This window comes from Vicia villosa, linkage group LG6, assembly GCF_029867415.1.
Source record: "Vicia villosa cultivar HV-30 ecotype Madison, WI linkage group LG6, Vvil1.0, whole genome shotgun sequence".
Lineage (NCBI taxonomy): Eukaryota > Viridiplantae > Streptophyta > Magnoliopsida > Fabales > Fabaceae > Vicia > Vicia villosa.
The window spans coordinates 159,974,013-159,999,918 of NC_081185.1; the positions used below are offsets into that span (position 1 = coordinate 159,974,013).

The 25,906-nt window shown below is 41.1% G+C and overlaps 2 protein-coding genes across 2 annotated transcripts; both read left to right on the forward strand.

Annotated features, from left to right (window-relative positions):
• Positions 1-1,616: 1,616 nt before the first annotated feature.
• LOC131610839 (dol-P-Man:Man(5)GlcNAc(2)-PP-Dol alpha-1,3-mannosyltransferase) lies at positions 1,617-6,622 on the forward strand. The gene is made up of 12 exons (XM_058882889.1): positions 1,617-1,875; positions 1,978-2,150; positions 2,409-2,477; positions 3,109-3,266; positions 3,339-3,405; positions 3,513-3,566; positions 3,898-3,986; positions 4,240-4,356; positions 5,454-5,587; positions 5,676-5,754; positions 5,991-6,047; positions 6,146-6,622. Exons 1-12 carry the CDS (start codon positions 1,689-1,691, stop codon positions 6,312-6,314), a joined length of 1,353 nt encoding a protein of 450 aa, XP_058738872.1. The 5' UTR covers positions 1,617-1,688; the 3' UTR covers positions 6,315-6,622.
• Positions 6,623-21,302: 14,680 nt separating this feature from the next.
• On the forward strand, positions 21,303-23,743 carry LOC131610840 (heat shock factor-binding protein). Its single transcript, XM_058882891.1, has 5 exons — positions 21,303-21,440; positions 21,696-21,749; positions 22,864-22,887; positions 22,969-23,011; positions 23,392-23,743. Exons 1-5 carry the CDS (start codon positions 21,438-21,440, stop codon positions 23,532-23,534), a joined length of 267 nt encoding a protein of 88 aa, XP_058738874.1. The 5' UTR covers positions 21,303-21,437; the 3' UTR covers positions 23,535-23,743.
• Positions 23,744-25,906: the final 2,163 nt, after the last annotated feature.

Genomic DNA, 25,906 nt, shown 5'->3' on the forward strand with positions numbered 1-25,906 from the left:
AACTGTCGTTAAAATCGTCGCTAATTCTGTCGCTAAATTGTAGGAGGGACCAAAAGTGTGAAAGAAAATTATAAGAAGATCATTTTAAATTTTTTTTATGAAATATTTAAAAAGATGAAAAACATATTTAATCTATTATTTTAATACAATTCAGTTTATACAATCAATTTTTATAATATTACACATTTAAACTATTTATTTCATATTTAGAATGCATATAATATTAATAGTATCTTTAATATTACATTATTTACAAGTGCTACAAATAAGTTTTTATGTGTGGACACATGAATATTTTATTTTATATTGTGAGTGAATCGTAATTATTAAATCTTAAATAATAATTAAATTTTATTTTAACTATATTTAAAATAATGATTATGAATAATTGTGATGTATTGAGTGTGTAAAATTTTTTAGAGTGAAGATCCATTTTAGTCTCTCACAAAAACTTCAGAGATTATATCAGTCCCTGAGAAAAAAAGTTCATATTAAATCCCTTATAAAATTTAACCGAGCCATGTTAGTCCCTCTACTAATATTTTTTTCAAACCGATTTTTTTCTTACTTTTGAACCGTGACTAGACTGCCAATGAAGATCCATTTTAGTCCCTCACAAAAAAGAGAGTCCAAATTAGTCCTAAGAAAAAAAGTCTCTTTTTAATCCCATACAAAATTTAACTGAGGCATGTTAGTTCCTCTTTTAATATTTTTTTCAAACTATTTTTTTCTATTATTAAACCGTGACCGTACTTGACAAGATAGACATGCTTTTAGAAACTGAGTACGAGTGAGATGTTAAGTTCCTTTGCACATGGTCTTTAGAGTCTGAGTTTCCACCCGAAGCTGAATTACCTAGTATACCTAATTGTTTATTAAATACTTTGTTATCATCAAAATTTAAGGAGTATGGTATAAACCAATTTTCTTCCAACATATCAACATATTATGTGTATTATTTTTGCCACAACTATTATTTACAAAAGTAAGGAATTAGCCTAAATCACCCCAGTAACAGAACTAAATCTTCCTAAAAGATCATTAACAACTGAAACAATAACAACACATAATACACAAGAATACATAACAAGAAAAATCGTAGTCACCCACCCATAAGCCTGATAATAAATTCAACAAAAAAAGAACATCATGGTATCGCGATAATTTATCTACAATCCATTCACAAATAATTTCAAATCAACAGTCGTAAAATAGGAGTCCAGTCACGGTTTAAAAATAGAAAAAAATCGCTTGAAAAAATATTAATAAAGAGACTAACATGATTCAGTTAAATTATGTAAGAGATTAAAATATATATTTTTTTTCGTCAGAGACTAATTTGGACTTTCCCTTTTTTGCGAGAGACTAAAATGGATATTCATTGACAGTCCAATCACAGTTTAAAAGTAAGAAAAACTCATTTAAAAAAAATATTAGTAGAAGAACTAATATAACTCGGTTAAATTTTGTAAGAAATTTAATAGAGATTTTTTTTCCAGGGACGGACCTTTGTAATTTTTTTCAATTTTTTAATTTAGAAGAAAATACAAAATTGATGTTTCTCTTTCCAAAGCCCATCTAATTGAGCCCAAAAACAAGTAAAGTGAGAGAGTAGTTCTCAAAGCTTAGGAGTAGCAAATTCTATTCAGACAAAGATCGTTGATCATAAATCGTTTATTGTAGTAAAAATGGAAATCGGAGGCAGAAAATTGAAAAACACAGAAACAATGGCCGTCGAATCGGTCACCCAATCAGCACCACCACCGAGATCAAAACCAAACAACACATATTTCGAAAACCCCAAAATACCCATAGCAGTTGCTCTTCTCATTGCCGATGCCATCTTCGTCTTCCTCATCATCGCATTTGTCCCATGTAAGTCACCTTCAAACCTTCAATTCCATTTTTCCATGAATCGAGTCAATGCATATGCTGATATATGAGCTTGAAATGATGTATTCAATTTAATAATTTCAGATACAAAGATAGACTGGGATGCTTACATGTCACAGGTTAAGGGGTTTCTAGGAGGTGAGAGAGATTATAGGAATCTGAAGGGTGATACTGGTCCTCTTGTGTATCCTGCTGGTTTTCTCTATATTTACTCTGCGTTTCTTTATCTTACTGGAGGACAAGTTTACCCTGCTCAGGTCTTTTTCACTCTTTATTTTTTTATCATTATATTTACAGGATTGTAATGTTTTGGTATTTATTTGTTCAACGCATGCACTTATTTATGGCTTAGAGACACCAAACACTCATATACCAGTAATAATTTGAAAAAAAAGAATAAATTAACCTAATTACAAGTGTAGGTGTTGTGTGTCAGAGACGGACACAAACACGTATTTTTTCAGAGTTGTCGGTGTCACTGAGCTTATTAACCTCTTTCTCTTTTCTCATTGCAGATTTTGTTCGGAGTGTTGTATATTGTTAATCTTGCAATTGTTCTCTTCATCTATGTTAAGACTGATGTGGTAAGCAGGAATTTCCTCTATAGCAAGCGTAGTCATTAGTTTCTTCAGTAAACTATAAAAATGTAGTAGATATTAAATAGTCATTGAACTATTCTCATTCTATCATGTTAGTATCTGAATTATTACTTTATCTCCTATTCTGAAAGTAAATAATGGGGTAACCTGTCGCCAAAGGTGTAGTCAAGTGTCATGGATTGGGAAGTTGATGAAGTGTTAGGGAGGGACGGAGTTTGAACATTGGGGTTAACAAATTTCCCCTTCCCTAACAAACTGTCCACTAATGTTTGCTTATAAATATAATTGATGAACTAGCTTGATTGATTGAGAATAGTTTAGAGACTATTTATTATATTTAAACCGTTCATAAACCGATTAGAAGCTAAGGTGATAGTTTAAGGACTAAGTTGAAGGTTTATTCAAAGTTAATCCTAACTTGGTCCGAGTCTTTGCTGACATGTGGGGATGATTCATGGAACTCATTTTATCCAATAATAGATGTTTTTGTGCTTCACATTGGTTTTTATTCTGTAAATTCTTGTGTGCCATTTCATTCAACCTGCAAAATTCAATTTGGATACTAAATGGGTCTTGGTTACTTGTGTTAATTTAGTTGTTCTTGAAATCCTAACAGCTTCCATGGTGGGCTCTTTGCTTGCTTTCTCTGTCAAAACGAGTGCATTCTATCTTTGTTCTCCGTCTCTTTAATGATTGTGTGGCTATGACTCTTCTTCACGCCGCATTGCTCTTACTCATGCACAGAAAGTGGAATCTGGGTTTGATTGTGTTTAGGTAAAGCCTACTTTCCTAACTTATCTTTCTCTAATATTAAATTCTTTACATGACTGTATACTTATTTGTTAGTGGGGCTGTTTCGATAAAGATGAATGTGCTTCTTTATGCTCCCCCTTTACTGCTCCTCATGCTAAAGGTATACAGTTTTTACAATTGATTATGTAGCACTTGTTAACTAATGTTATTATGCACTAGCCACAGCAACAGTTCTCATGTAGCCTCCTCTTCTTTTCACACATGCAGGCTATGGATATCGGCGGTGTGTTATTAGCCTTAGCTGGTGCAGCACTGGTTCAGGTCTCTTAGCATTCTGTTTCCTTAATATAATTGTGATGCTATAACTCCATAAATGTCGTGGCATTAGACTTATTTTCTGCATTATTTTTTAGAGGATCATTCTGTATTCTTAATGCTTTGGTATTTAATTTCCATATACAAAATGATCTACAGAGTGAACAAGTCTTTAGTTTCCTGATGGCTGGTATATTTTTTTCTCAAATACTCTTTTCCATATTTTCAGGTGAGCTTCTTTTCTTGGGCTTCATGATTGATTGGTTCTCAAGGGTGAGCTATGTCTAGTTGTAGTGACATTATTTAACTCCTGTCCTGATGAATGACTGCTGCACAGATATTATTGGGGCTTCCTTTCTTGGTTTCATATCCAGTTGCATACATATCAGGAGCCTTCAATCTTGGCCGCGTCTTCATCCATTTCTGGTACTTAGTTTTAACTTGATTGTGAACGAGGAGTTGAAAAAGTTTGCATAATTTCCCAGTGGCCATGTATTGCTCTTATTATCTATACTAGTTCACTAAAGTCCAAACATCAAGGGGGTTTGGAATTGGAATTGAAGTTGGTATATTGAGTTTTTTTTTTTTGGTGGGGGCGGGAGGGTAAAGTGTATTTTTCCTTTATTTTGCTTGGTTCAGTTCAATTTTCTGATATATTATTTCCATTGCATGTTATCAGGTCTGTTAATTTCAAATTCATCCCTGAACCAGTATTTGTATCCAAGGGATTTGCGATCTTCTTGTTGGCTGCTCACCTCATAACACTTGCTTCATTTGCACATTATAGATGGTGCAAGTAGGTATAAAAGTTATATTTTATTGTTTTATGACTTTCTATTCAGAAATGGGTTCTAACTTTGTTTGCCTAAAGTACAAGGAACCCCATCAACTACAAGCCAATGGGGGAAAAACCCATGGTTTAAGGAAATACAATATGATTTCTTGAATTTATGGAGTTGAGTTCGTGTTTTGAACCACATGGAGGTTTTCTCCCATTGATCTGCAGTAGGAGTAGGCTATGTGCATTTTAGCTAACAAAATTCTTAATTAATCTTGTCAAGTTATACATTTGATAAATTCTTTATCCTTTTTTTTTTGCAATAAATAATGTGAGCATGCAACAAGCAATGTGTTGTGGTGTTGTATGTTGTGAAGCAAAGTTCCAACTTACAACAAGATTTATAAACTGAGTGTTATGGAAATGAAAATATTGGGATGGTTTAGCGAACATATAAGAGTAGATAAGATAATGAAGAATTGACAAACACAAAAAGTACGAGGATCACCTATCGAGGAAAAGATAGAAGAATTGTCTAAAAGATATTTTGGTCATGTGAGAATATAAGACCAATAAAAGCCACAATGATAAGAGTTGAGTGGATGAATGATAATCCGTGTTAGAAAGTTATGGTTGCATTGATCATAGTTCTGTTGTAACTAACTTTTTCTGATTTTCTTGATTCAAAGTGTTACAACTGATTGCATTTTATTGAAGCAATCAGGTAACCTGCAATAGCAGGTTACTTAACAAACTAATACTCACATTTGTCTGTTATAACTACCCTAGGCTAGCTTGTCTCTAATAACCCAATATTTAGAGGTAGAAGACTAGCTGTAAGCCTGTAACTAAACCCGTTAAAAATGAATGAGATTGTTTGTTTGAAGACGTGATTTTTGATAGAACATAACTGTGGTATTTGTTCCATATAGTTGAGTTGACTAGACTTGGTGTGAACTGTGAATTGTTTTGTTGTTCTTGTACGGTTAATGTTTTAGTATTGGCCGTGCCACAGAAAACTCCTACTGTAATTGAATATATGGGATGCCGAGATGTATCTGATTGAAATATTGATGAGATGGATTATATGTGTTCACTAATTTAGTTGCTTACAGACATGAAGGAGGGCTTCTTAAGTTTCTGCATTCAAAATATGTCTTTATGAGACTGAGGTTTGCACTTTTCTTCTCCTCTTTTAAGAAGTCTGGCAAGAGCAGTTCATCGTCCATCAAGAACCTTACTAGAGAACGTAAGTAATCAGTCTAATGTTGAATTAAAAAGATAAGGTTACCTACTTTTTTTTGTGATAAGTGATACTTATATTTCCTTTCACTCAGATATTGTGACTACTATGTTTGTTGGAAACTTCATTGGCATTGTATGCGCTCGGTCGTTGCACTATCAGTTCTATTCATGGTAAGTATGCTGAGAATGCCCTTTTTGCAGATGTATCATGAGTTAATCTACCTTTTCTGTTGACAAATACTGATTCGCTTATATCACATTTTCTCATAAATTCTTAACTTCTTTATGCTGAGCTTTCTTGAACTATTTCTGGTATTATGCAAATAATAGCAGATGTCTCACTTATGTGGTCTTGTATTCTAACAAATGCAATGGTGCTAATTCTTGTAATTTGGCATATGGCACAGGTACTTCTATACCTTACCATACTTATTGTGGAGAACAAACTACCCAACATTGATCCGGTAAGTTAACTCACATCCTTGCTTTTGGATGATTTTTTAAAATGATTTTACGTTCTGTTGAATTGATAAATGATTCTTCTCTCTATACAATCGAGTAGATTGATTTTGTTCGTGGGAGTGGAGGTGTGCTGGAATATCTATCCTTCAAACAACATTTCGTCAGCTTTACTTCTCTGCCTTCACTTAATTATTCTCTGGGGTTTGTGGTCTGCTCCACCCGAGAATCCTTATGCAGAAAAAGAACCATCATCCCACAAAGACAAATAGAAGGTTCAAAGGCTCCTCTCGAATGACCTGGGAAAGTGATTTTCCCTTATCGCGCCTTTCCCTTTGACGTAAATGTTTGTTTGTGGTGTATCTGGGAGCTAGTTTAAGAATTACTATTTGCCTAACTGGTTTGTAAAACAGAATTTAGGGTCACCAATCAGGATAGATCATGGTTGCCACATTTCGAGAAGTTTTTGTTTTATTTTCCTTATTTATTTGAAAATTTTGTACTTGGAAGTTATGTTTAAAGGCTGTATTTTAATAGGAATCATAAATGTTTGATATCATAAATGTGTTATTGTCGACTAGTTGGTTGTTTCAACTTTCAAGTATATTGACATGATATACTCTTAGGATTAAGGTATATCACATTCAGAGTTGTTAATCCCGGATAGCGGAGCGGAGCGGCCGACCTCCGGGAATAGTGGGAATAGCAGCATCCTGGATAGCGGGATAAATTTTTGTATACTAATAATTATATAATAATCTATAAAACATATGTCATATAATGAAATAATTTCACAACACTCATAAAATATTTATAAAATATAATGTGAAACAGAATAATGCTTAATTAAGATTCAAAACATAAAGATTCAAATTCAATTTAATTTTAATAAATAAGTTAAATATTTAATAAATAGACTTAAAAATATATATAATTTGTTTATATATTTTCTTAAGATAATAGATAGATACAAAATTAGTTATAAAAAATAGAAAATAATATTTAATAAATAGACTCAAAAAATATATAATTTGTTTATATATTTTCTTAAGATAATAGATAGATACAAAATTATTTATAAAAAATAGGAAATAATATAAGATATGATTTTTTTGAATAAATATATAATAAGATTGATACTTAGTTAGTACACTACCTTTCAAAAACATATACAGTATGTTAACCTAATTATCTCTAACTCCACGGCGGCGCAGATCTCACTTCTTCAACCCTAATTCACTTATTCTTCAACCTCTTTCTCGCTTTGCGTCATTCTCTGTCTATGAATCATATCTTGGGAAACCCTAATCCACTTCTTCTTCAACCCCTCTCTCTCTCTCTCTCACTCTCATTCTCTCTACGAATCAGATTTCACTTCTTCTTCAACCTCTCTCTTGCACAGGGTGTTTTGTTAATTTTGCCCAGAAAAATGTAAAAAAAAGGTAAAAAAGAACCGGAGCCGCTCCGCCCGGGAATTTTCCACGACTCGCGACCCGGTATAGCGGCTGAAGCGGCCGCTTTCTCATCTCCGCCTCCGCATCCTTCATATCGTGCGGCAGGGTGCTGCTCCGCTACGGAGCGCCGGGATAGCGGCCAGGAGTAATAACTCTCATCTAATCTATCATCACCTATATATATATATAACATACCCCATATTGCATATAAATATTGAAATATTGATCAAATAGCAACACACCTATAGTGATGCAGTGACAGTCTGGCAGAACCACGTAGGTACACGGGAAAACGCTATGCCGACCCTTTTATTTTATATTTTAAAAATTATATATTGAAAATATTAAAATATCCTATACTTTTCGGCAAAATTCTCTCTATTCTTCATTTCTCTTTGGTTTAGACTTGGTGTATTCTCCTTTGAAAAATCAAAAAATTGTTGTTTATTAGATTAACTTCTTTTTGCGAAAATCATGGTAGTGAGATTTCTGATCTTAATGACTTTTATTTAACCATAAGATTTCGATACACTTGTCTTAAAGATAATTAAGTAACAATTCAATATTATTTTAGAGTAGAAATATTTTTCACTATAATTAACAAACAATTACAAGAATAGTTGAATAATAGATTTAGTGAGGAAGAAATGAATTTTGATCGTACCTGATCAGAAGAATCGTCAAGGCAGCGGAATCTGGCTTGGAGAGCAAGATGGGGGGGGGGTGTACCTGCAAGGTTCTCCGATGCTTAAGTTAGTAGCTATCAGAGAATGAGGGTTGAGAGTGAAGAATGGAATACCTGACCCTCTAGTAAAAGAGGGTATTTATAGCCCCCAGCGCTGGGCCAAGGTTCCCTAATTGGGCCAAATCCAACTGGAGGCCCACGTGCTAGGGAACTGCCAGAACGTCCCGTGCTAGGGCTGAGTCAGCAGGAGACTCACGTTCTGGATGAGCATAGCGTAGGGTTTGGAGATGGTTGACCGAATCCTCCGCTGCGTGACGCGTGGTCTTCGCGCGTGGATAACTCTTGACGGTTATCCAGTAAATGGGCCCAAATGACTTGGGCCTGCTCGGCTAGTGAGAAGAGCTGGGCCTGCTCGGCCCAGTCCAGAACAGGAGCCCCCCAAGTCATTAGTCTTGTAAGGGTGATGACTTCAACCAGGAGGTTAGCCGAGCAAGAGCACGAGCAATGGTTTTCGACGGTGGACTCCTCGCACGCTTAGGTTGACGGGGAGAGGAGTTGCTGCCGGTCATAAGACCGAATGGTGGTCGGCCAGTGCCCATGGGAACCAGGGAGGCGGCTGTCCCTTGGTTTCCACTTGACACGTTTCGGTTACCGTTTGTCAGCGTGATTGACAGGTGGCAGCTGTGGAGACTGCCATTATTGTTGCGCCGTTTTTAGGCATGAAAGCTGACTGCGCCCTTTGGGTTTCCCAAGTTGTTTCAGGACACGTGGCCTCTTTTCGTGGGTGGAGCCGCCTTGGGGTGTAGGCAATGATGGCGCCTCCTAGGCTGCCTAGGCCATCATGACGCCCTTTGGCCTTTTTTTCCTATATAAGGAGTGAGGAGATCACTCATTTGTCACTTAACATTTTTCAAACCTTCAAGATTCGTTCACTGCTCTCTTCTTCGTCTCGTACATCTCTTCTCCGCTCCTTCAAGTAAGTTCCTCGCCTTCTTCTTGCTTTTATTTAAGTTTTATGTTTTAGCTTTGAGCGCGGCGGGCAGGATTGATGAGCGTACCGAGCAAGGTTCATGAGTTTGCCGAGTAGTCCTAGGAGATCGTTATTTTTCCCATGCGTTTGCCGAGTGAGATTTGAGTGAGCGGGGCAAGAATAGTTGAATGAGACGTCCAGGCTTTAGATTTAATCATGAATAGTTTGAATGAGACGAGCGAAGGAGATTGCATGCCTCAGTTAGGGTATGAGTTTGCCGGAGAGCTAGATGCACTTACCGTCCATCGTTGTACGTGGTGACTTTATTTTGCGGGTGTTTCTAATTTAGTTCGTCGGTATTCGATGGGAGGCGGAATTCTTTCCTCGTCTCTTTTCCTCGCCCTTTCACTTGACTTGCGGTGGAAGGGTGGATTTGACCAGTCGAATTCACTATTTCCTCTGCTTTTCAGGTAAATGGCCGACGAGAACAAAGATGATGTCGTCTTCGACATATCAGAAGGGGATGAAGCTGTTGGTTGCCCGCAGGACGAGGGCATTCCCGTCGTCGAGACTTCCCCGAGGAAACTTGAGGAATGGGTGGCCGTTGCTCCGAGGACGATTGCGTCGCGTTTCTCGACGCGTCCTAAGGAAGCCTTTAATGTCATCGAGGACCTTGACCAGGACGAGGAGCCTTCTTGGGGCGCTTTTGTGCCTAAATCTCATCAGAGGATCTGCTCGCAATTCCCTGGTCCTCGTTTCGCAATGTATGAGTTTGTCTTTAAGGAGGCTGGTCTCCGGCTTCCCTTCACTCATTTGCAACGGAGTATCTTCAGTTGGTTGCGCTTGTGCCCGTCTCAGCTTCATCCTAACGCCTTCGCGTTCCTAAGAGCCTTCGAAGTTGTATGTGGGTTCTTGGAGGTCGAAGCGACTCTGCCTCTTTTCTTCAGAGTGTTTCATTTGCAGAGGTTGCGCGATCCGGACGGCAAGTGGAGTTGGGTGTCCTTTAAGCAGCCGAAGAAGCTGTTCGCCATTTATCAGGACTCTATCAAGCATTTCAAGAGTCGGTATTTTATGGTCAAGCCGCTCACTCCTGAGGCCGAGAACCATTTGTTCGAGGAACGCGAGTATATTGAGGACGGGGTGAGGAGAGTGGGCCCATCTGCTCGGTTCCCGTTGGAGTGGCAGCCTGACCACTTCGAGCATGGGACCGACTATTACATCTTCCGGGATGAGGATCTCAATGAGCGCGATACGGGGGGGTATCAGCGGCTCGCTTCTCTCGTGGACGGGTTTAGACCGGCAGTATGTACATATCCCAACGGGGATCCCTTATTCGAGGAAGATGGAGGTCCTATGCTGGAGCCTCGGTATATCAACACAAAAGCTATCCTCGAGTGTGGGAGTTACGGGGATGCGATAATTTTGTTAGGTGAGATAACTATTTCTTGTTCGAACAATATCCTTTCGGTTCTAACTCTTTATTTTGCAGGAAAAATGGCCGACCTGCATGACAAGATTGTGAAGATGGGGGCAAAGAACAAGGCGGCCGTCAAGCTGACCGTGAAGCGAACGCGGGTCGAGGAGGTCAAGGCGGCTGCTGCGGGCGCGCCTGATGGTGGCTCCCCTTCGTCGGTTGGGACGACTTCGGGAGGTTCTCCGGCCGGGAAAAAACAAAAGAACGAGGGGACCCCCGAACTTCGCCCCCTTATCAACGACAACCCTTTCGAGGATGACATAGTGCTGCCCTCATGTACTCTGCACAGGGGGATCTTCTCGAAGAGAAATGTGCTGCTGGAGCGCGAGGAGGTGAGGCATATAGTCAGGCGGGATCGGGTGGCCCGGGATAAGGACTTGTCCGAGGATCTTGAAGGGATGATGAGGGTGGCCGCCCTGGCCTTGGCCCTCAATGCCCAAAGGGTCTGCCCTCAGAAGGACTATGATGCTCTGCAGACCAAATATGATGAGCTAGAGCACGAGTTTGAACAGTACAAGGATAAGTATGAGGTTCAGAGCGGCATTGTTGAAGACCTCTGTAAAGAGCAGAACAAGGTCAGGACTTTGGAGGCCGAGGGAAAAAGGCTCCGTGAGCGAATTGCTGAGTTAGAGAGGTCTCATCTCCCTGCTGCCGAGGAAGATGAAGACGAGAAAGCCTTGGTGTCCCGCTCCCAGCTTCTGGGTAAGGTGAGGGAGCTGGAGGTCGACTGTGTTGCCACCCTGGGGGTTGGATTTAAAGCCGCGGTGGATCAGCTGAAAGTCCTCAATTCGCGCTTGGTGACGAAAGGCATCGGTCCGTACAATAAGGTTGTGGACGGGCAGATTGAGTCAAATCCGGAGTTCGAAGACTGGGAAGATGAGCAGGGGCCCCAGGGTGAGGACAACAGCGCCGAGGAGGAGGACGATGACGTCTGACCAGTTTCTTTTTGATAGTGGCCTGCGTGCCAATGTTTTGTGGCCTGCGTGCCAAAGTAAAGTTAGTTGGGCGATGCCCGGATAATTTTTTGTAATATTTGGATATCTCTGGCCAGTTTGGTCGGTTTTTAATACTATTATGCGTTTATTTGTGCTTATCTGATTTTTATTGTCGAATATTTATGTTTGTGCTCGGCCGAGGTTTATAGCCCGGGCGTGTAGGGAACGGTCCGGGTGCGCAGAGCAGGTGTGCGCTATAAGCGAGCTCGAGACCGCGGTCGGGGCCAGGTGCTCGCGGCGTGAACGATCCCATCGCGAGCTGGGGTTCTGCCGTGCAGGTACTTCTGCGGAGGGTCTGTGTGTAAGGCCCGCCGCGTAGTCGGCTTTGCCTCCTGATAGGGGTTATCCGACCGAAGCTGTCGTGGAGCATACGCGCTTGTACCATGGCGCGAGTCCTTGCCCAGCCTTTCCTCGTGTTCGCTACGAGCGGCCGGGTAGCGTTAGGTTGTTTCTAACTGTAATAGCGTCTGAGTTTTTCAGCGTTCCAAGGTCGAGCAAGTTTTTCGCCGAGAAGGTTCTCGAGGTAATATGCACCGTTTTCGGTTTTATCGTAAACTCGGTACGAGCCTTCCCAGTTCGGGGCTAGTTTGCCCTCGCGCGAATCTTTCATGTTTCTGCGGAGAACTAAGTCTCCGATTTCGAATCCGCGTTTGATAACTTTAGTGCTATGGCGTAAGGCTATCTGTTGTTTCAATTTTGCTTCTCGGAGGGAAGATCCTGTTCGGATTTCCTCGACCATGTCGAGCTCTTCTCTCATAGCTTCGTCATTGAGTTCCTCCTCGAGAGGTGACTCAGTCCGACGAGAGGGTTCTCGGATCTCCACGGGGATCACGGCTTCGGTGCCATAGGTTAACTTGAACGGTGTTTCGCCTGTGCTCGAATGTGGGGTCGTCCTGTATGCCCAAAGGACGCTGTGTAGCTCTTCGACCCAAGCCTTTTTCGCCTCGCCCAACCTTCTCTTTAGTCCACGGAGAATGACCCGGTTGGCGGCTTCAGCTTGTCCGTTCGTTTGAGGGTATTCGACCGAAGTGAAGTGCTGTTTCGTCCCTAGTTTGGTTACAAACTCCTAGAATTTTCTGTCCGTGAACTGGGTGCCGTTATCGGTTATGATCGCCTGTGGCACCCCGAACCGAGCGAGTATGTTCCGCTTATAAAAGCGGAGTACGTTTTGGGACGTGATTTTAGCGAGCGCTTCAGCTTCTATCCATTTCGTGAAGTAATCCACAGCGACCACTAGGTATTTATTCTGGTAAGACCCGACCGGGAAAGGTCCGAGGAGGTCCATTCCCCAGGTGGAGAAAGGCCAAGGCGAGGAGAGAGATTTGAGCTCGTTCGGGGGAGCCAGGTGCATGTCGGCATGACGCTGACATTTGTCGCATTTCTGGACGTATTCTTTGGCATCTTGCTGCATGGTCGGCCAATAGTAGCCGGCTCTGAGGGCTTTCCTCGCCAGTGATCGTCCGCCGAGGTGTTGGCCGTTGATTCCTTCGTGAAGCTCTTGGAGTACCTCAAGTGCTTGCGAGGCGTCGATGCATTTAAGGAGAGGGATGGAGAAGCCTCGTCGGTATAGTTTGTTTTCGATGATAGTATACGAACAGGCTCGTCTTTTAATCGTTGAAGCTTCCTTCGCGTCAGCAGGAAGTTCGTCTTTCGTGAGGAAGTTATATACTGGGGTCATCTAGCAATGGTCGTCCTCGATAGCGAATATTTGTTGAGCTCGCGCGTTTTTGCCTATGCTTGGTCTGGGTAGGATTTCCTGGATGACCGACTTGTTTCCCCCTTTCTTTCTTGTGCTCGCAAGTTTGGATAATATGTCGGCACGCGGGTTGTGTTCTCGGGGGATATGCTCGACTTCTGCTTTGACGAATTTTTTCATCTTATCCTTGACGAGCGTGAGGTACTCGGCGAGTATGTCGTTTTTGGCTTGGTAATCGCCGCTGATGTGGGACGCGACGAGTTGGGAGTCTGTGTAGATCTTGACCTCCCGTGCGCCCACATCCTCGGCAAGTCTCAGGCCTGCAAGGAGGGCTTCGTACTCGGCCTGGTTGTTCGACGTGTTGAAAGATAGGACTAACGATACTTCGATGATGAGTCCTTCGTCGTTTTCTAAGATAATGCCTGCCCCGCTTCCCGAACTGCTTGAGGCGCCATCTACGTAGATGGTCCATTTGTTCTTGGTCGGGTCCGGGGAGTCGGTGATCGAGGTCATCTCTGCTACAAAGTCTGCTAACGCCTGAGCTTTCAATGCCCTCCTGCTTTCGTACTCTACGTCGAACTCCGAAAGCTCGAGGGACCATCTCAGCATTCTGCCGGCCATGTCTGGTCGGCTGAGGAGTTGCTTGATGGGTTGATCTGTTCGAACAAAGATGGTGTGGGCGAGGAAATAGTATCGCAGCCTTTTGGCCGCTATCACTAGGGCCATGGCGACTTTCTCGATCTGTTGGTATCGCACCTCGGGTCCTTGTAGGGCTTTGCTGGTGAAATATACGGGTTTTTGCCCGTCTTCGGTTTCTCGGATTAACGCCGCGCTGACTGCTTCGTTTGAAACGGCTAAGTAAAGATACAGAGGCTCATTGTCATCAGGTCGAGAAAGGACGGGCGGTTTGGAGAGCACTTGCTTGAGGTGTGAAAGTGCTTGCTCGCATTCTTCGGACCATTTAAAGGCCGCTTCTTTGCGTAGCAGTTTAAAGAAAGGGAGTGCGTGTTGGGCGGATTTCGGGACGAAACGTGATAGTGCGGTGAGCATCCCGTTTAAGACTTGGATGGATTTTTTATTGTTAGGAGTGGGGAGTTCAGAGAATGCTCGGCATTTATCCGGGTTGGCCTCGATTCCCCGTTCGGTCAAATAGAAACCGAGGAATTTGCCTGCTCGGACGCCGAAGGTGCACTTCTCCGGGTTGAAGCGCATCTTACAGGACCTGGCCCGCTCGAACACCCGCTCGAGATGGGAGGTGTGGTTGGTGTCTTCTCGAGATTTGACGATCATATCGTCTATATATACCTCGAGGGTGTCGTCGATCTCTCCTCGGAACACTTTGTTCATCATCCGTTGATACGTGGACCCAGCATTTTTGAGGCCGAAGGGCATTACGTTGTAGTAATAGTTGCCCGACTCTGCCATAAACGCTGTGCACTGCTTGTCGCTCCTCGCCATGGGGATCTGGTTGTAACCTGAATAAGCATCCATAAAAGACAATAGTTTATAGCCGGCCGAGTTGTCGACCAGTCTATCAATGTTAGGTAAAGGATAGGCGTCTTTTGGACATGCTCGGTTAACATCAGTGTAATCAACACACATTCTCCATTTTCCATTAGATTTCTTAACAAGTACAACGTTTGAGAGCCAAGTTGAATACTTGGCCTCGGAAATAAAATTTGCCTCTAGGAGGTCTTTTACAGCTTTCTCGGCAGCCTCCGCTTTCTCGGGGGACTGCCGACGCCTACGTTGAACTATGGCCTTCGCGGCTGGATCGATGGAGAGGTGGTGGCAGGCGACCTCGGGGTCGAGTCCGGGCATTTCTGCGGCGCTCCAGGCGAACAAGTCTGCATTGGCTCGAAGGCAGGCCACGAGCTGCTTCCTTGGTAGATCTGGGATGCCCTTGCCGATCTTTACCGCTTTGTCGGGGTTGTCGCCCAAGGGGACCAGCTCGAAATCTCCGTCTGGGATAGGTCGGACGGGATGAGGTGCCTTTGATCGCGTCTCTTCCCCGATCTTCAGTTCTTCTTCTGTGAACCGTGCATCAAGGTCGACTGAACTGACGTTGGTTGTCTGAGGCTGGTCTTCTCGAGGATGTTTGTCTTCGGCCCTTGGCTTTTTGTTGGAGCTGGTTGGAGGGGCGATTAGTTCTAGTCCCTTGACGGAGGCGTCGAAGATTCTCCTGGCAGCTTCAATATCGGCGTTGATGGTGGCCACTCGTCCTGTCCTCGTGTAGAACTTCATCTTTAGGTGGACAGTGGAGGGTACGGCGGTTAGCTCGGCTAGAGTGGGGCGCCCGATAATGCAATTGTACAGGGTTTTGCAGTCGATCACCAAGAATCTGGTTTTGACTTGCCTGGAGGCTTCCCCTTCTCCGAAGGTGACAATCAGCTCGACGTAACCCCAGGGTTTGGTGGTAGCTCCGTTGAAACCTTGGAGGTCCGAACCCACATAGGGAGTGAGGTGTGAGTCGTCCAGCTGGAGTGTCTGGAAGAGGTGGAAATACATGATGTCGACCGAGCTGCCTTCGTCGACCAGGACCCGTCGGACGTCGAAATTCGCCATTCTAGATCGGACGAGCAGGGGAATTGTGGCGTTTGGAGCTCCGCCGGGCAGTTCTTTCAGGTAGAAGGTGATTGGTTCTGACTTTCCCCGGAACTTTCGCAGCGTAGGGCCGAGGTCCGCGCTGGCGCTAAGCAATTCATCGAACTTTCTCTTCACTGAACTGATGGTGAGGGAGCCTGGATCCCCGCCGTTGGAGACGACCATGGTGAATGGGAATCTTTCCCATTTGCTGAGTGCGGTAGGGATCCCGGCCGATGGCATGTAATCCTCCGGTCGGGTGACGGACAGTGCTACTTGCAGGGGCCTGTTATCCGGCGAGTTCCCTTCGTCAGAGTTTCTTTGGTCGTCCCTTCGAGAAGGTTCCCCTTTCTTTGTGTATCTCGAAAGGCGACCCTCCTTGATCAGTGTTTCAATGGCATCCTTGAGATGGATGCATTCCTCGGTCAGATGGCCGTGACTTTTATGGTATTTGCAGTACTTTGACTTGTCGGTTCCTGGCCTTGCGGGGTTCGACTTCGGGGGTCTGATGTTCGATTTCTTGAAGTCGGTGTTTTGGCATTCGGCCAGGATCCTCTCCCATGAGGTGTTCAGAGTGGTGTAGTCGTTGAAGCGACCAGATGGTCCTCGGCGCTCTTTGATGTCGAGAGACCTGTCGTCTTTCCTTTTTTCATGCCCTCGCTTCGAGCCTGAGTGCTCATAGTTTGAACTGCGAGCGGCATCATTAACTCGCGAGGCTTTGATGGCAGCAGCCTCTCCTTCCTCGAATGCGATGAAAGCTTGAGCTTTGCGAAGGAGGGCGTTCATGGAGTGGACCTTCTCAATCTTGATGGCCTTCTTAAAGTCACTGCCGGGGAGAAGTCCTCGTTCTAAGAGGTATCTCTTCATGTAGTCGGCCGTCTGTACTTGGACGGCCTCCTTGTTGAACCTGTCGAGGTAATCCCGAAGAGGTTCGTTGGGTCCTTGTATCACGGCCTCGAGATTGGCCTCCGATTTCGGTTGTCGTCGGGAGGCTGTGAAGTGGCTCAAGAAGAGTTCCTTGAGGTCGGTCCAGGAATGGATGGAGTTGGGACGGAGTTTTCTGTACCAAGTCATTGCTCCCTTCCTGAGGGTGGTCGGGAAGATGCGGCACTTGATAGAGCCCTTGACGACGTGGTAGTCCATGACCGCTTCGATGCTCCGAATATGGTCGTCGGGGTCAGTGGTTCCATCGTATTGGTCCAACACTGGGGGTTTTTCCATCCCCCGAGGGAGGCGGGCTCTTCGGATGTTCTCGGACAAAGGGCTGCGGAAGTCCTCTTCGTCGCTCAGTCCTGGTGAAGTTGAATGTCTGCCTCGCCGGGGTCTTCCCTGGTCATTGTCGGGACTGACGCGATTGTCCCGAGGAGGAGGACGCTCGCGGGGTTTCAGCACAGCCTTGGAAGGGCCCCGATGATCCTGCTCAGGGGAGAGGCTTCTTGCTTCAGTGACATCTGGTCTCTGATTCTTCCTGCTCTTTCTTGGTGGAGAGCGGGAATGTGATCTCCGGCGGCGATGTCTTCTAGGTGGAGAGCGTGAAGAAGATGGGGAACGCCGACGGTGTCTCCTCGGTGGTGAGCGCGAGGAGGAGTAGGAGCGCGACCGGTAGTGTCTCCGCGGAGGGGAGCGGTGTCGTCGCTTCCTTTCCAGCTCGTGGATACGGTCGTCCTGAAGTCGGAGGAGGCTGTTCGTCTTTTGCAGTTCTTTGAGCAGACGGACGGTGATGGGGTCAGCATCCTCGGGGATGTTGAGCGGCTCTTCCTCTTCTTCATGACGGGCTCTCCGCCTGTCGGAGGTGTGGGTGAATGAGGAAGCAGCGTGCCCGTCTCTGGCGTCAGTTTCATTCTCATTTTGGGGATGTTCTGGCCTATTGTGGGTTCGGGCCAGCTCGTCTTCCCCGTTCTGAATGTGTCCCTCGGGAGGGGCTTGTTCGACATTCTGAACCTGTTGGAGGCCCTGCAGCTGCTGGATGCTCTGGATCCGCTGCCTCCTAGGTTGCGAGGTCTCATGTCTCGGCCTTCTCTGTCCGGCAAGAGCATGTTGTGGTCCTTCCTGCCGATAGGGGTGGAAATAGGCCAGGCCGATAACAGGGGCTTACAGGCTGGCCTATAAAGGCTCAGGCCAGGCCACACATTTTTTATAAATAGAAAAGGCCTAGGCTTTTTTATAAGCCTATTTAGTTAAAAAGGCTAGGCCGCAGGCTCAAAAAAAAGCCTTTTAGGCCTATCAGGCCGGCCTATTTAAATAAATATGAATAATTTTTTTATTATCAGTATGTTATGTTTTGTAGTTTGAATTAAAATACATAAATAAAACTTGGTTATCTTAAAGAACTTGTGAAAATAAGATGAAAATACCTAATAAACATTGTTTTCATAAGTTATCTTAAACAGATAGTCTGCCATAACTTATGCTAATAGGTAAGTTAAAATAAGTCAATGTAAATAAATTTTTGGTCTCTTGGTATTTTAGTTAGTTAGTCTATTCAAACAATATTTTAGTTAGTATGTCAAAACAAATAGGCTTTTATGTAGGCTAACAGGCTAACCAGGCTTTCGAAAAGGCCAGGCTCAGGCCTAAAAATAAGCCTATGACAGGCCACAGGCCGGGCTTAGGCTTCGATTTTTTTGACAGGCCAGGCCTAGGCTTGGCAAAGCCTAGCTCGGCCCAGCCTATTTCCACCCCTACCTGCCGACGACGATTCATCACCTCGCGGGTGGAATCTTCGATCAGCTGTTCCAGGAGGAAGGGATCGGGGTTTGGGATGTTGTTGTTGTTAGCCATGACGATCGTGAAAGGTAATGCTTTGATCTTTGTTAAAGAAGGGGGAGCAAGATTCCCACAGACGGCGCCACTGATCGTACCTGATCAGAAGAATCGTCAAGGCAGCGGAATCTGGCTTGGAGAGCAAGATGGGGGGGGTACCTGCAAGGTTCTCCGATGCTTAAGTTAGTAGCTATCAGAGAATGAGGGTTGAGAGTGAAGAATGGAATACCTGACCCTCTAGTGAAAGAGGGTATTTATAGCCCCCAGCGCTGGGCCAAGGTTCCCTAATTGGGCCAAATCCAACTGGAGGCCCACGTGCTAGGGAACTGCCAGAACGTCCCGTGCTAGGGCTGAGTCAGCAGGAGACTCACGTTCTGGATGAGCATAGCGTAGGGTTCGGAGATGGTTGACCGAATCCTCCGCTGCGTGACGCGTGGTCTTCGCGCGTGGATAACTCTTGACGGTTATCCAGTAAATGGGCCCAAATGACTTGGGCCTGCTCGGCTAGTGAGAAGAGCTGGGCCTGCTCGGCTAGTAAGAAATGAATTTGTTAAAAAAAATTTTTTTCTTGGTTTCCCAAGGATGAATATAAATCTTTTAAAATTAACATTATTTGTACTTTAGTTAGTTGAAAAGTATTATCTCATGCATTTTAGTGATAAAGAGAAAATAATTTGCAATTTCAACTTTACATCAATCTTAAATAATTTATTAAGTATTCAAGAATTATGTTCATGTTTGGTTGTAATTGATAGACTGAAATTTAATAGTGATAGACTATTCTGCCTTATCGCGAAATCTCCTATTAATAAGAGGTGCAAGTAACAATCTTCCATAGTCTTACTTACAAACTCAACAAAATATTCTTTATTCGATTTCGATGAAGACTTCAAGTAAATTTTGAAGAACACTTGCGATACACCTGTAAGCCAACTTCTAATGCATTGTTTTAAAGGAGATGTAATAGTCATAAAAAATCCGGAAGACGAATATGTTAATGGTCTTAATAGTTGCGAAAATTTTATTCATAGAAGGATAATATTGAGGAAAGGAGAATTATCTCCAAAATTGATGCATTGCAAGGAAAGGTAAATGCTCTTTGGAATCTTATGGACAAGTGCCCTCTCACACCTATTGATAAGGATTTTTTTGTTTAGTTTTTTTCTTCATTTTCATCTATTGAGAAACTTATGAGGATTGTAAGAATAAGATCGCAAATTCTATCGTTGGGTATCTTTCGTGTATTCATCTAGACACTAGATTTCGATTCAAATTTAATTAGAAATACTAACGTACAATGTTGGATTAAAATACATAATCTTCCCTTTTAATATTGGAGACCAAAATTTCTTTTTAATTGCAAAAGGTATTAGTGTCCTTCTAGTCTTAGATGAAGCAACTAGTAAAAAATTGAATATTATGTTAGAATTTTGGTGGATTTTGCTTTGTTAGAATTCTTGTTTAATTTTTTTGGGTCAAGTGGCTGTAAATTATCTTAAAGATGAATAAGTGAGATATCTAGATTTGGATCCTCTAATTTTCCTTGTTCAATTTTCTTCTAGTTGAAAGATAATGTTATGCTTTTAATGTTGATATTGAGTACGAAAAATATTTTGTTTGTTATATTATTGGTTCCTCATTATACATTGTTGTGCAAAAAAATGTTACTAAGTCGATGAAGGAAAAAATAACAAAGAGGACACTTTGTATTCCAATAAAATCTAATCTTCATGTAAAAAAATGTTACCTAGATGATCTACCAAAATAAGATAATAATCAATTATGTTGAAAGATTTCCTCGTGAATGAGACTATACCATTTTTTTAAAATGATACTAGGGGATTAGTTAAATATATAGATTAGATTTATGGCAAGATGTTGAAAAAATGACTTTCATAAACTGGAAGAAAAAGAAAAAAATACCTCAAGAAATTGAGATTCATAATTCTCAAACAATTAAGAATTTACAAAGAATAAAAAATGACATAAACATAGAAGCAAAGTAGTACAACTAAAATGCATCCTAATTTTATTTACTGTATGAAGATTTTAAAGGATTGAATCAATAAAGATACTAGAGATGCTGCCAAAAAAAAAATACTAGAGATATTAAGGATACAACTAACACAATAAAAAATAAATTATTTTATCAAAATGATCTATAAGACAACAAAGAAAAACATATCAAAAGAATTTCACTTACGTAACGCTGATTAGACAACAAAGAAAAACATATCAAATGATCTATAATTGATTGAATTATTTATTTATTTATCTCTATTTTTTTTTCTGTATCTTTTTTAGTTTTTGTAAGATCTAGTCCCCAACTTTATATATTTTTCTTTTATATAGTAAACTTTATAATAAAAAAGATATGTATTATTGACATTGTAAAATAATTTTACGTTTTCAACGAATGACGATCATGAATCAGGACAAGTCAGATTGAAAATTTAAAAAAATTTGTACGACATAGCAAAATATTATATTATAATTAAATGATAGTACATAACTATTAAACTCTAAAAAAAATTATATTTAATAATTTAATTGAACTCTTATCCATAAAATACACCAAAACTTTAAATCAAACACTTAAAATATTTTGGAGTAATTTCAAAATTTGAAAAGTGTTAAATTTGTAATTATTACACCAGGTTGTCTTGGATTTAAGATGAATATCTATGGACATAAAGCCAGAAAGTCCTTTATTGGTACCAAACTTCAGATTTTGAAATTTGTTGAAAGAGTTTCAGGTGAAGCGTCGTTCAAATCATGGTGAGTTTCCCTCTCTCTCTCTAATTTCCTCTTACGCTTTCTCTCACGCGAATCCCCTTTTTCAATATTCAAGCAATTAGGGTTTCCAATATCTAATTTCGATTTTGAACTTTTCGTTGCTTGATTAGGGATGTTCTGCGGATTCAATGTATTAGAGCCTGCTGCTTAATTGAATTGTATTGAATTGAATAGTTTTGTACTATTTTGTTAAGCTTTTGTTCATTGTTTGGTTCATTTCTTCATGTTTGATGACAGGATGGACATGACTCAGAAGATCCAAAACAAAGCCCTGCTGATATGACTGTTTTTGTAAGTTTTTAACCATCTTTAAGAGTAATGCTTTTTGTTCTATGATTGCATTTGCATAATGTTTATATCAATGAATGCTAGTAATTTAGTTCCGTGATTTCGGATCATATTATCGATTTGGCTAGTTTGTATTCCGAGTCATTGTGGATAGCTGGTTGTCCACTTGAATTCTGTTATCCATTGCGAAAGGGGAATGATATACGAATTGGTGTGCCTGATGGTAACTGTTCCCCACGGGAACCAGAAATGATTAGTGAAACGGTGAAAATGAGATCTTGGATAGGTGGAGCAAGTTCTAGTGCGGCGGAGAGGGGGCTGACCTGCAAGGTTAGCACTCCAACGCCCAAGTTAATTAGAGAATAAGGAATAAAGTGTGTGTGAGAGTCGAGTTAAATCATTTCTTAATATGGGGTACCTTATATATGAAAGTTGGTTGAGGTGTCCATGATTCGCTGCTTGGATGGTGGGAGATGTTAGATAATATTCAACGGTGGTCAGGGATCCATGACCTTGATCAGATGTGGGACTTTCTCTTGTTGGCCGGCCCTAAACAGTAACATCCATAATAGTAACATTTGTAGAAGGCTTAAGCCAGTGTGTAAATTGCGACTATAGCATATTGGAATTTGAACAGATCAATAATGTTTTGCGATCCACTATTTAGTATTAGTACGAAGTATAGTCATGTCAAGTAGCAGTATTAGTGGTGCTATAAAACTATAGTATAGCGGATTCGAGTAAACTGTTATTTACCGTGATCTGCGATTGTCAACACTGATTTTAGCTCTAGCTTCTATTTTTGAGCCATTTCTCACTGGTTGGCCCAAAGTCTGTGGTTGGAGTAGGAGTATACTAATTGATGTCCTTGCTGTAATACTGGAGGATATGTTTTAATTAGAAGATTAAGTTGTTGTTTTTTTTTTTTGTGTATGTCGATTGCATTCTATGAAGCACAGACAGGGACACCGTGCACGACACCGACCGACACATTAATTTCAAAGAATGAATAAATTGAACGTAATCACTAGTGTTGGTGACACTGGCATGCCTTTTTTCAAAGGTGTCGGTGCTAAAGATATTACATTTGACCTTTGTCTCCATTATTCTTTTTCAGGTGCAAAATCTTCTTCAGCAGATGGTGAGTTGTATAGGTTCATGAAGCTGCATTGCTTATTTTGAATATATAATTAACTGCTGCTAACAAGAGTTTTGTTTCCAGCAAACTAGGTTCCAGACAATGTCCGACTCCATTATTTCAAAGAATATCCTTTTTAGCATTCTTCAAGTTGTTGATATGATAAATTAATCTATTGTTGAATAGAAATCTGCTAAGGAAACTAATTTCAGAAATGTTAATGCATGATATTGATCTAGCTTTTTCCCCTTAAATGTTGTCATTCAAATAGGTAAAATCACAAAAGATCTATAGTTTCTTAATATCACCAACCTGTACTATTGCATACCAATTTTGCTAGGAATATCTTTGGAGAGTTGGTTGATTAAGTTTTGTTATATGGGTCTAAATGGTATGTTAATTATACTTGTAAAAATCAGGATGAGTAGTGGTGCTAGTTCTATTATATGAGTTTTGCTGACCGTTGTTCAAATTGTTGAGAAAATGTTCTTCTTAACTTCATTGCACTTGACGATATGGGAGGCCGTATAAATGAGTTGGAGCAAAGCATCAATGACCTAAGAGCAGAGATGGGAGTGGAGAGCTCTCCATCACCTGTGGCCCCTGCTAAGCCAGAGGAAGAAGAGTCAAACAAAGAAGGTTCGGCATAAGTAGCATCCAACTACCTTATTTATTGTCTCATGATACATCAGGATTTTGTCCCTGTATCTTGTGAGTGTGGAATTGATTCAGAATTCAGATACTTGTCATGGAACATAAGTGCTCTCTCTTTTATAGCTAAAGTTCATCTTTCTGTTAAATTATTGTACTGCTGAATAATTTTTCTTTTTCTGATTTGAGTGAGAAATTTGTTATATTATTACTTTGTCCCCCCCCCCCCTTTTTATTTGCACGCTCTTGCTTTTTATTCATTTGTTTTAGATGTCACAAACAGGGCAAGTAATTAAGAGAAGACAGTCCATTTACAAGATCAACAATATCAGTTAAGTTAAGTTTACATAAACTTTCGGAAATCAAAGGAGGAAACAAACACCATAAGAAGTAAAACACACATAACCTGAAATCATCATAACTATAGTCTATAGAGGAATCATAGAAAGAAAGTTAAGCTTCTTCTAAGAGCTACTACGGCAACGGGTGATGGTAGCGCAGCCGCGGGTGTAAGGATTAGCTTCTGCACCTGGCTTGCAGTTATAATAGGATGCACCCTTACGAGAGCATGGCACAGTGTTTCTCTGCAGTGCTCTGTAGCTTATATACTTTGTTGTTGCTAGGATCCGCCGGTGAGACTCAAAACCCATTCCAAAGTCATTTTCTTCTATGCAATCTTCTATGGAGCCTTGGCATGTTGGTGTTGTCGTTGTCCCCTCCCACCTTAGACTGTGCTCGCCTTTTGCGCTGTCGGTGGTGGTCGAAAAGATGAACATGGAAACCATAAACAAGTAGAAAGCTAGTAGGAGAAAAGAAGCATTTGACATTGTTCTGTGGAGATGGTGGTGAATGGTGAGCGTGTACTTATTCTTGTTTATGCTTTCAAGTCTTCATTCATTTTTATTCCCACCAATTTATAGAAGAAGCAAACCTGGGGAGTGAGAGTGGGTAAGTAACTTGTTTATCAAGTATTAGGTAACAAAAATCAACAAATGGAGAAAGCTGATATTCCACAAAGGTAGATTTACAAGTTCAAATGTGCTATAATTACTGAGAAGAATGTTTGGTAAAAGATAAGAGTACAAAACCTACCAAGAAAATGATGTTGAGAATGAAGGGGCATGGATGATACTAGGTTTGGATTCAAAGCATTAACTGAAAGTTGATAATGAAAGTTTAATATGTATGAATTACGCAGATGTCTAATTCAACTTTGTGTTTGTGTTTGAGCCCTTAAAAAACTTGATGTTGGGTTTGAATTCATTTTGCCCACTAAGTGTTTTTCATTCCTAAGATTCCATTGGCCAATTGACATTGAGAACCAGCTTCTGGAAGGAGTAGCTTGTGGCTTGTGCTTATCCAAGTCAAGTTTCTTCCGAGGGAAAATTAACACAACATAGACCAAACATCACTATTATAGCTTGAATGTTTAAGGTTTAATTACTTCTTTAGAATCATTTCAGTAATCCAAGAGATTATCATAATCATGATTCAGGGGTGGGTTGGTTTATATTATAGGAATAAACGTGCATCATTATTAACTACGCAACGAAGAATTCAATTTTCATGCTTCATAGAGTGCAAATAAATTTAGAGAATTGCTATTCTCGTAAGTGATGGAAAAACACCCTACAAAAATTCAAAAATGTTCGATCAAATTTTAGAAATGCATCTCTTGACGCATCCTGTACACAATTTATTGATTTTTAAGTCAAGTTTTAATTTTATGACTAGATTTATTTTGGATATGTATTCTCGAAATGTTTCTGAAAATGTATTTTCGAAACATTCAGACAGTAAAAACTTGTGAACCTTATTTTGATACCTTTGACTTATCTGATCACGTTGGAGGAAGAAACATGTATTTCTCATCCTAATAGTACATTACAAGGCTGTTTTGCTTTGAAATTCTTGAAATTCGAAGAATGCACTGTGCAAGTTAATTTAAATTTACAAATAGTTTTTGCGGGTAACCAAGAAAATATCTCTTAAGTAATGTCTTCTTGAGACACTTCCATATTAAAATGGAAAAATAGAAGGATGAAAAATATATGAAGATTACAAAGAATAGCGGAAGGAAAAAGGTGCGGAAAAATAGAAGGATGAAAAATAAATGAAGATTAAAAAGAATAGCAGAAGGAAAAAGGCGCAGACGACAACAAATGAATGCAAGATGTGTGTGATCGTTAGCAGTAGGTTCAGGAAATACATTTCCAGAATAAATTTAGTCATAAAATTGGGGCATCAGTCAAAACCGAATGAATTGTTTGTGTTTGGGGTGCATCCAGAAATGCATCTCCAGAATTTAAGAGTATTTTTGATTTTTCACAAGGGAATAGTAATAAATCTTAGGATGCTTTAAGCAATTCCT

Coding starts and splice junctions, on each gene's coding strand:
- LOC131610839 (XM_058882889.1), top strand. CDS start 1,689: ATGGAAATCGGAGGCAGAAAATTGAAAAACACAGAAACAATGGCCGTC. Junction 1,876..1,977: donor CATCATCGCATTTGTCCCAT/GTAAGTCACCTT, acceptor TAATAATTTCAG/ATACAAAGATAGACTGGGAT. Junction 3,267..3,338: donor CTGGGTTTGATTGTGTTTAG/GTAAAGCCTACT, acceptor CTTATTTGTTAG/TGGGGCTGTTTCGATAAAGA.
- LOC131610840 (XM_058882891.1), top strand. Junction 22,888..22,968: donor AAAATCTTCTTCAGCAGATG/GTGAGTTGTATA, acceptor TTTTGTTTCCAG/CAAACTAGGTTCCAGACAAT. Junction 23,012..23,391: donor CGACTCCATTATTTCAAAGA/ATATCCTTTTTA, acceptor ACTTCATTGCAC/TTGACGATATGGGAGGCCGT.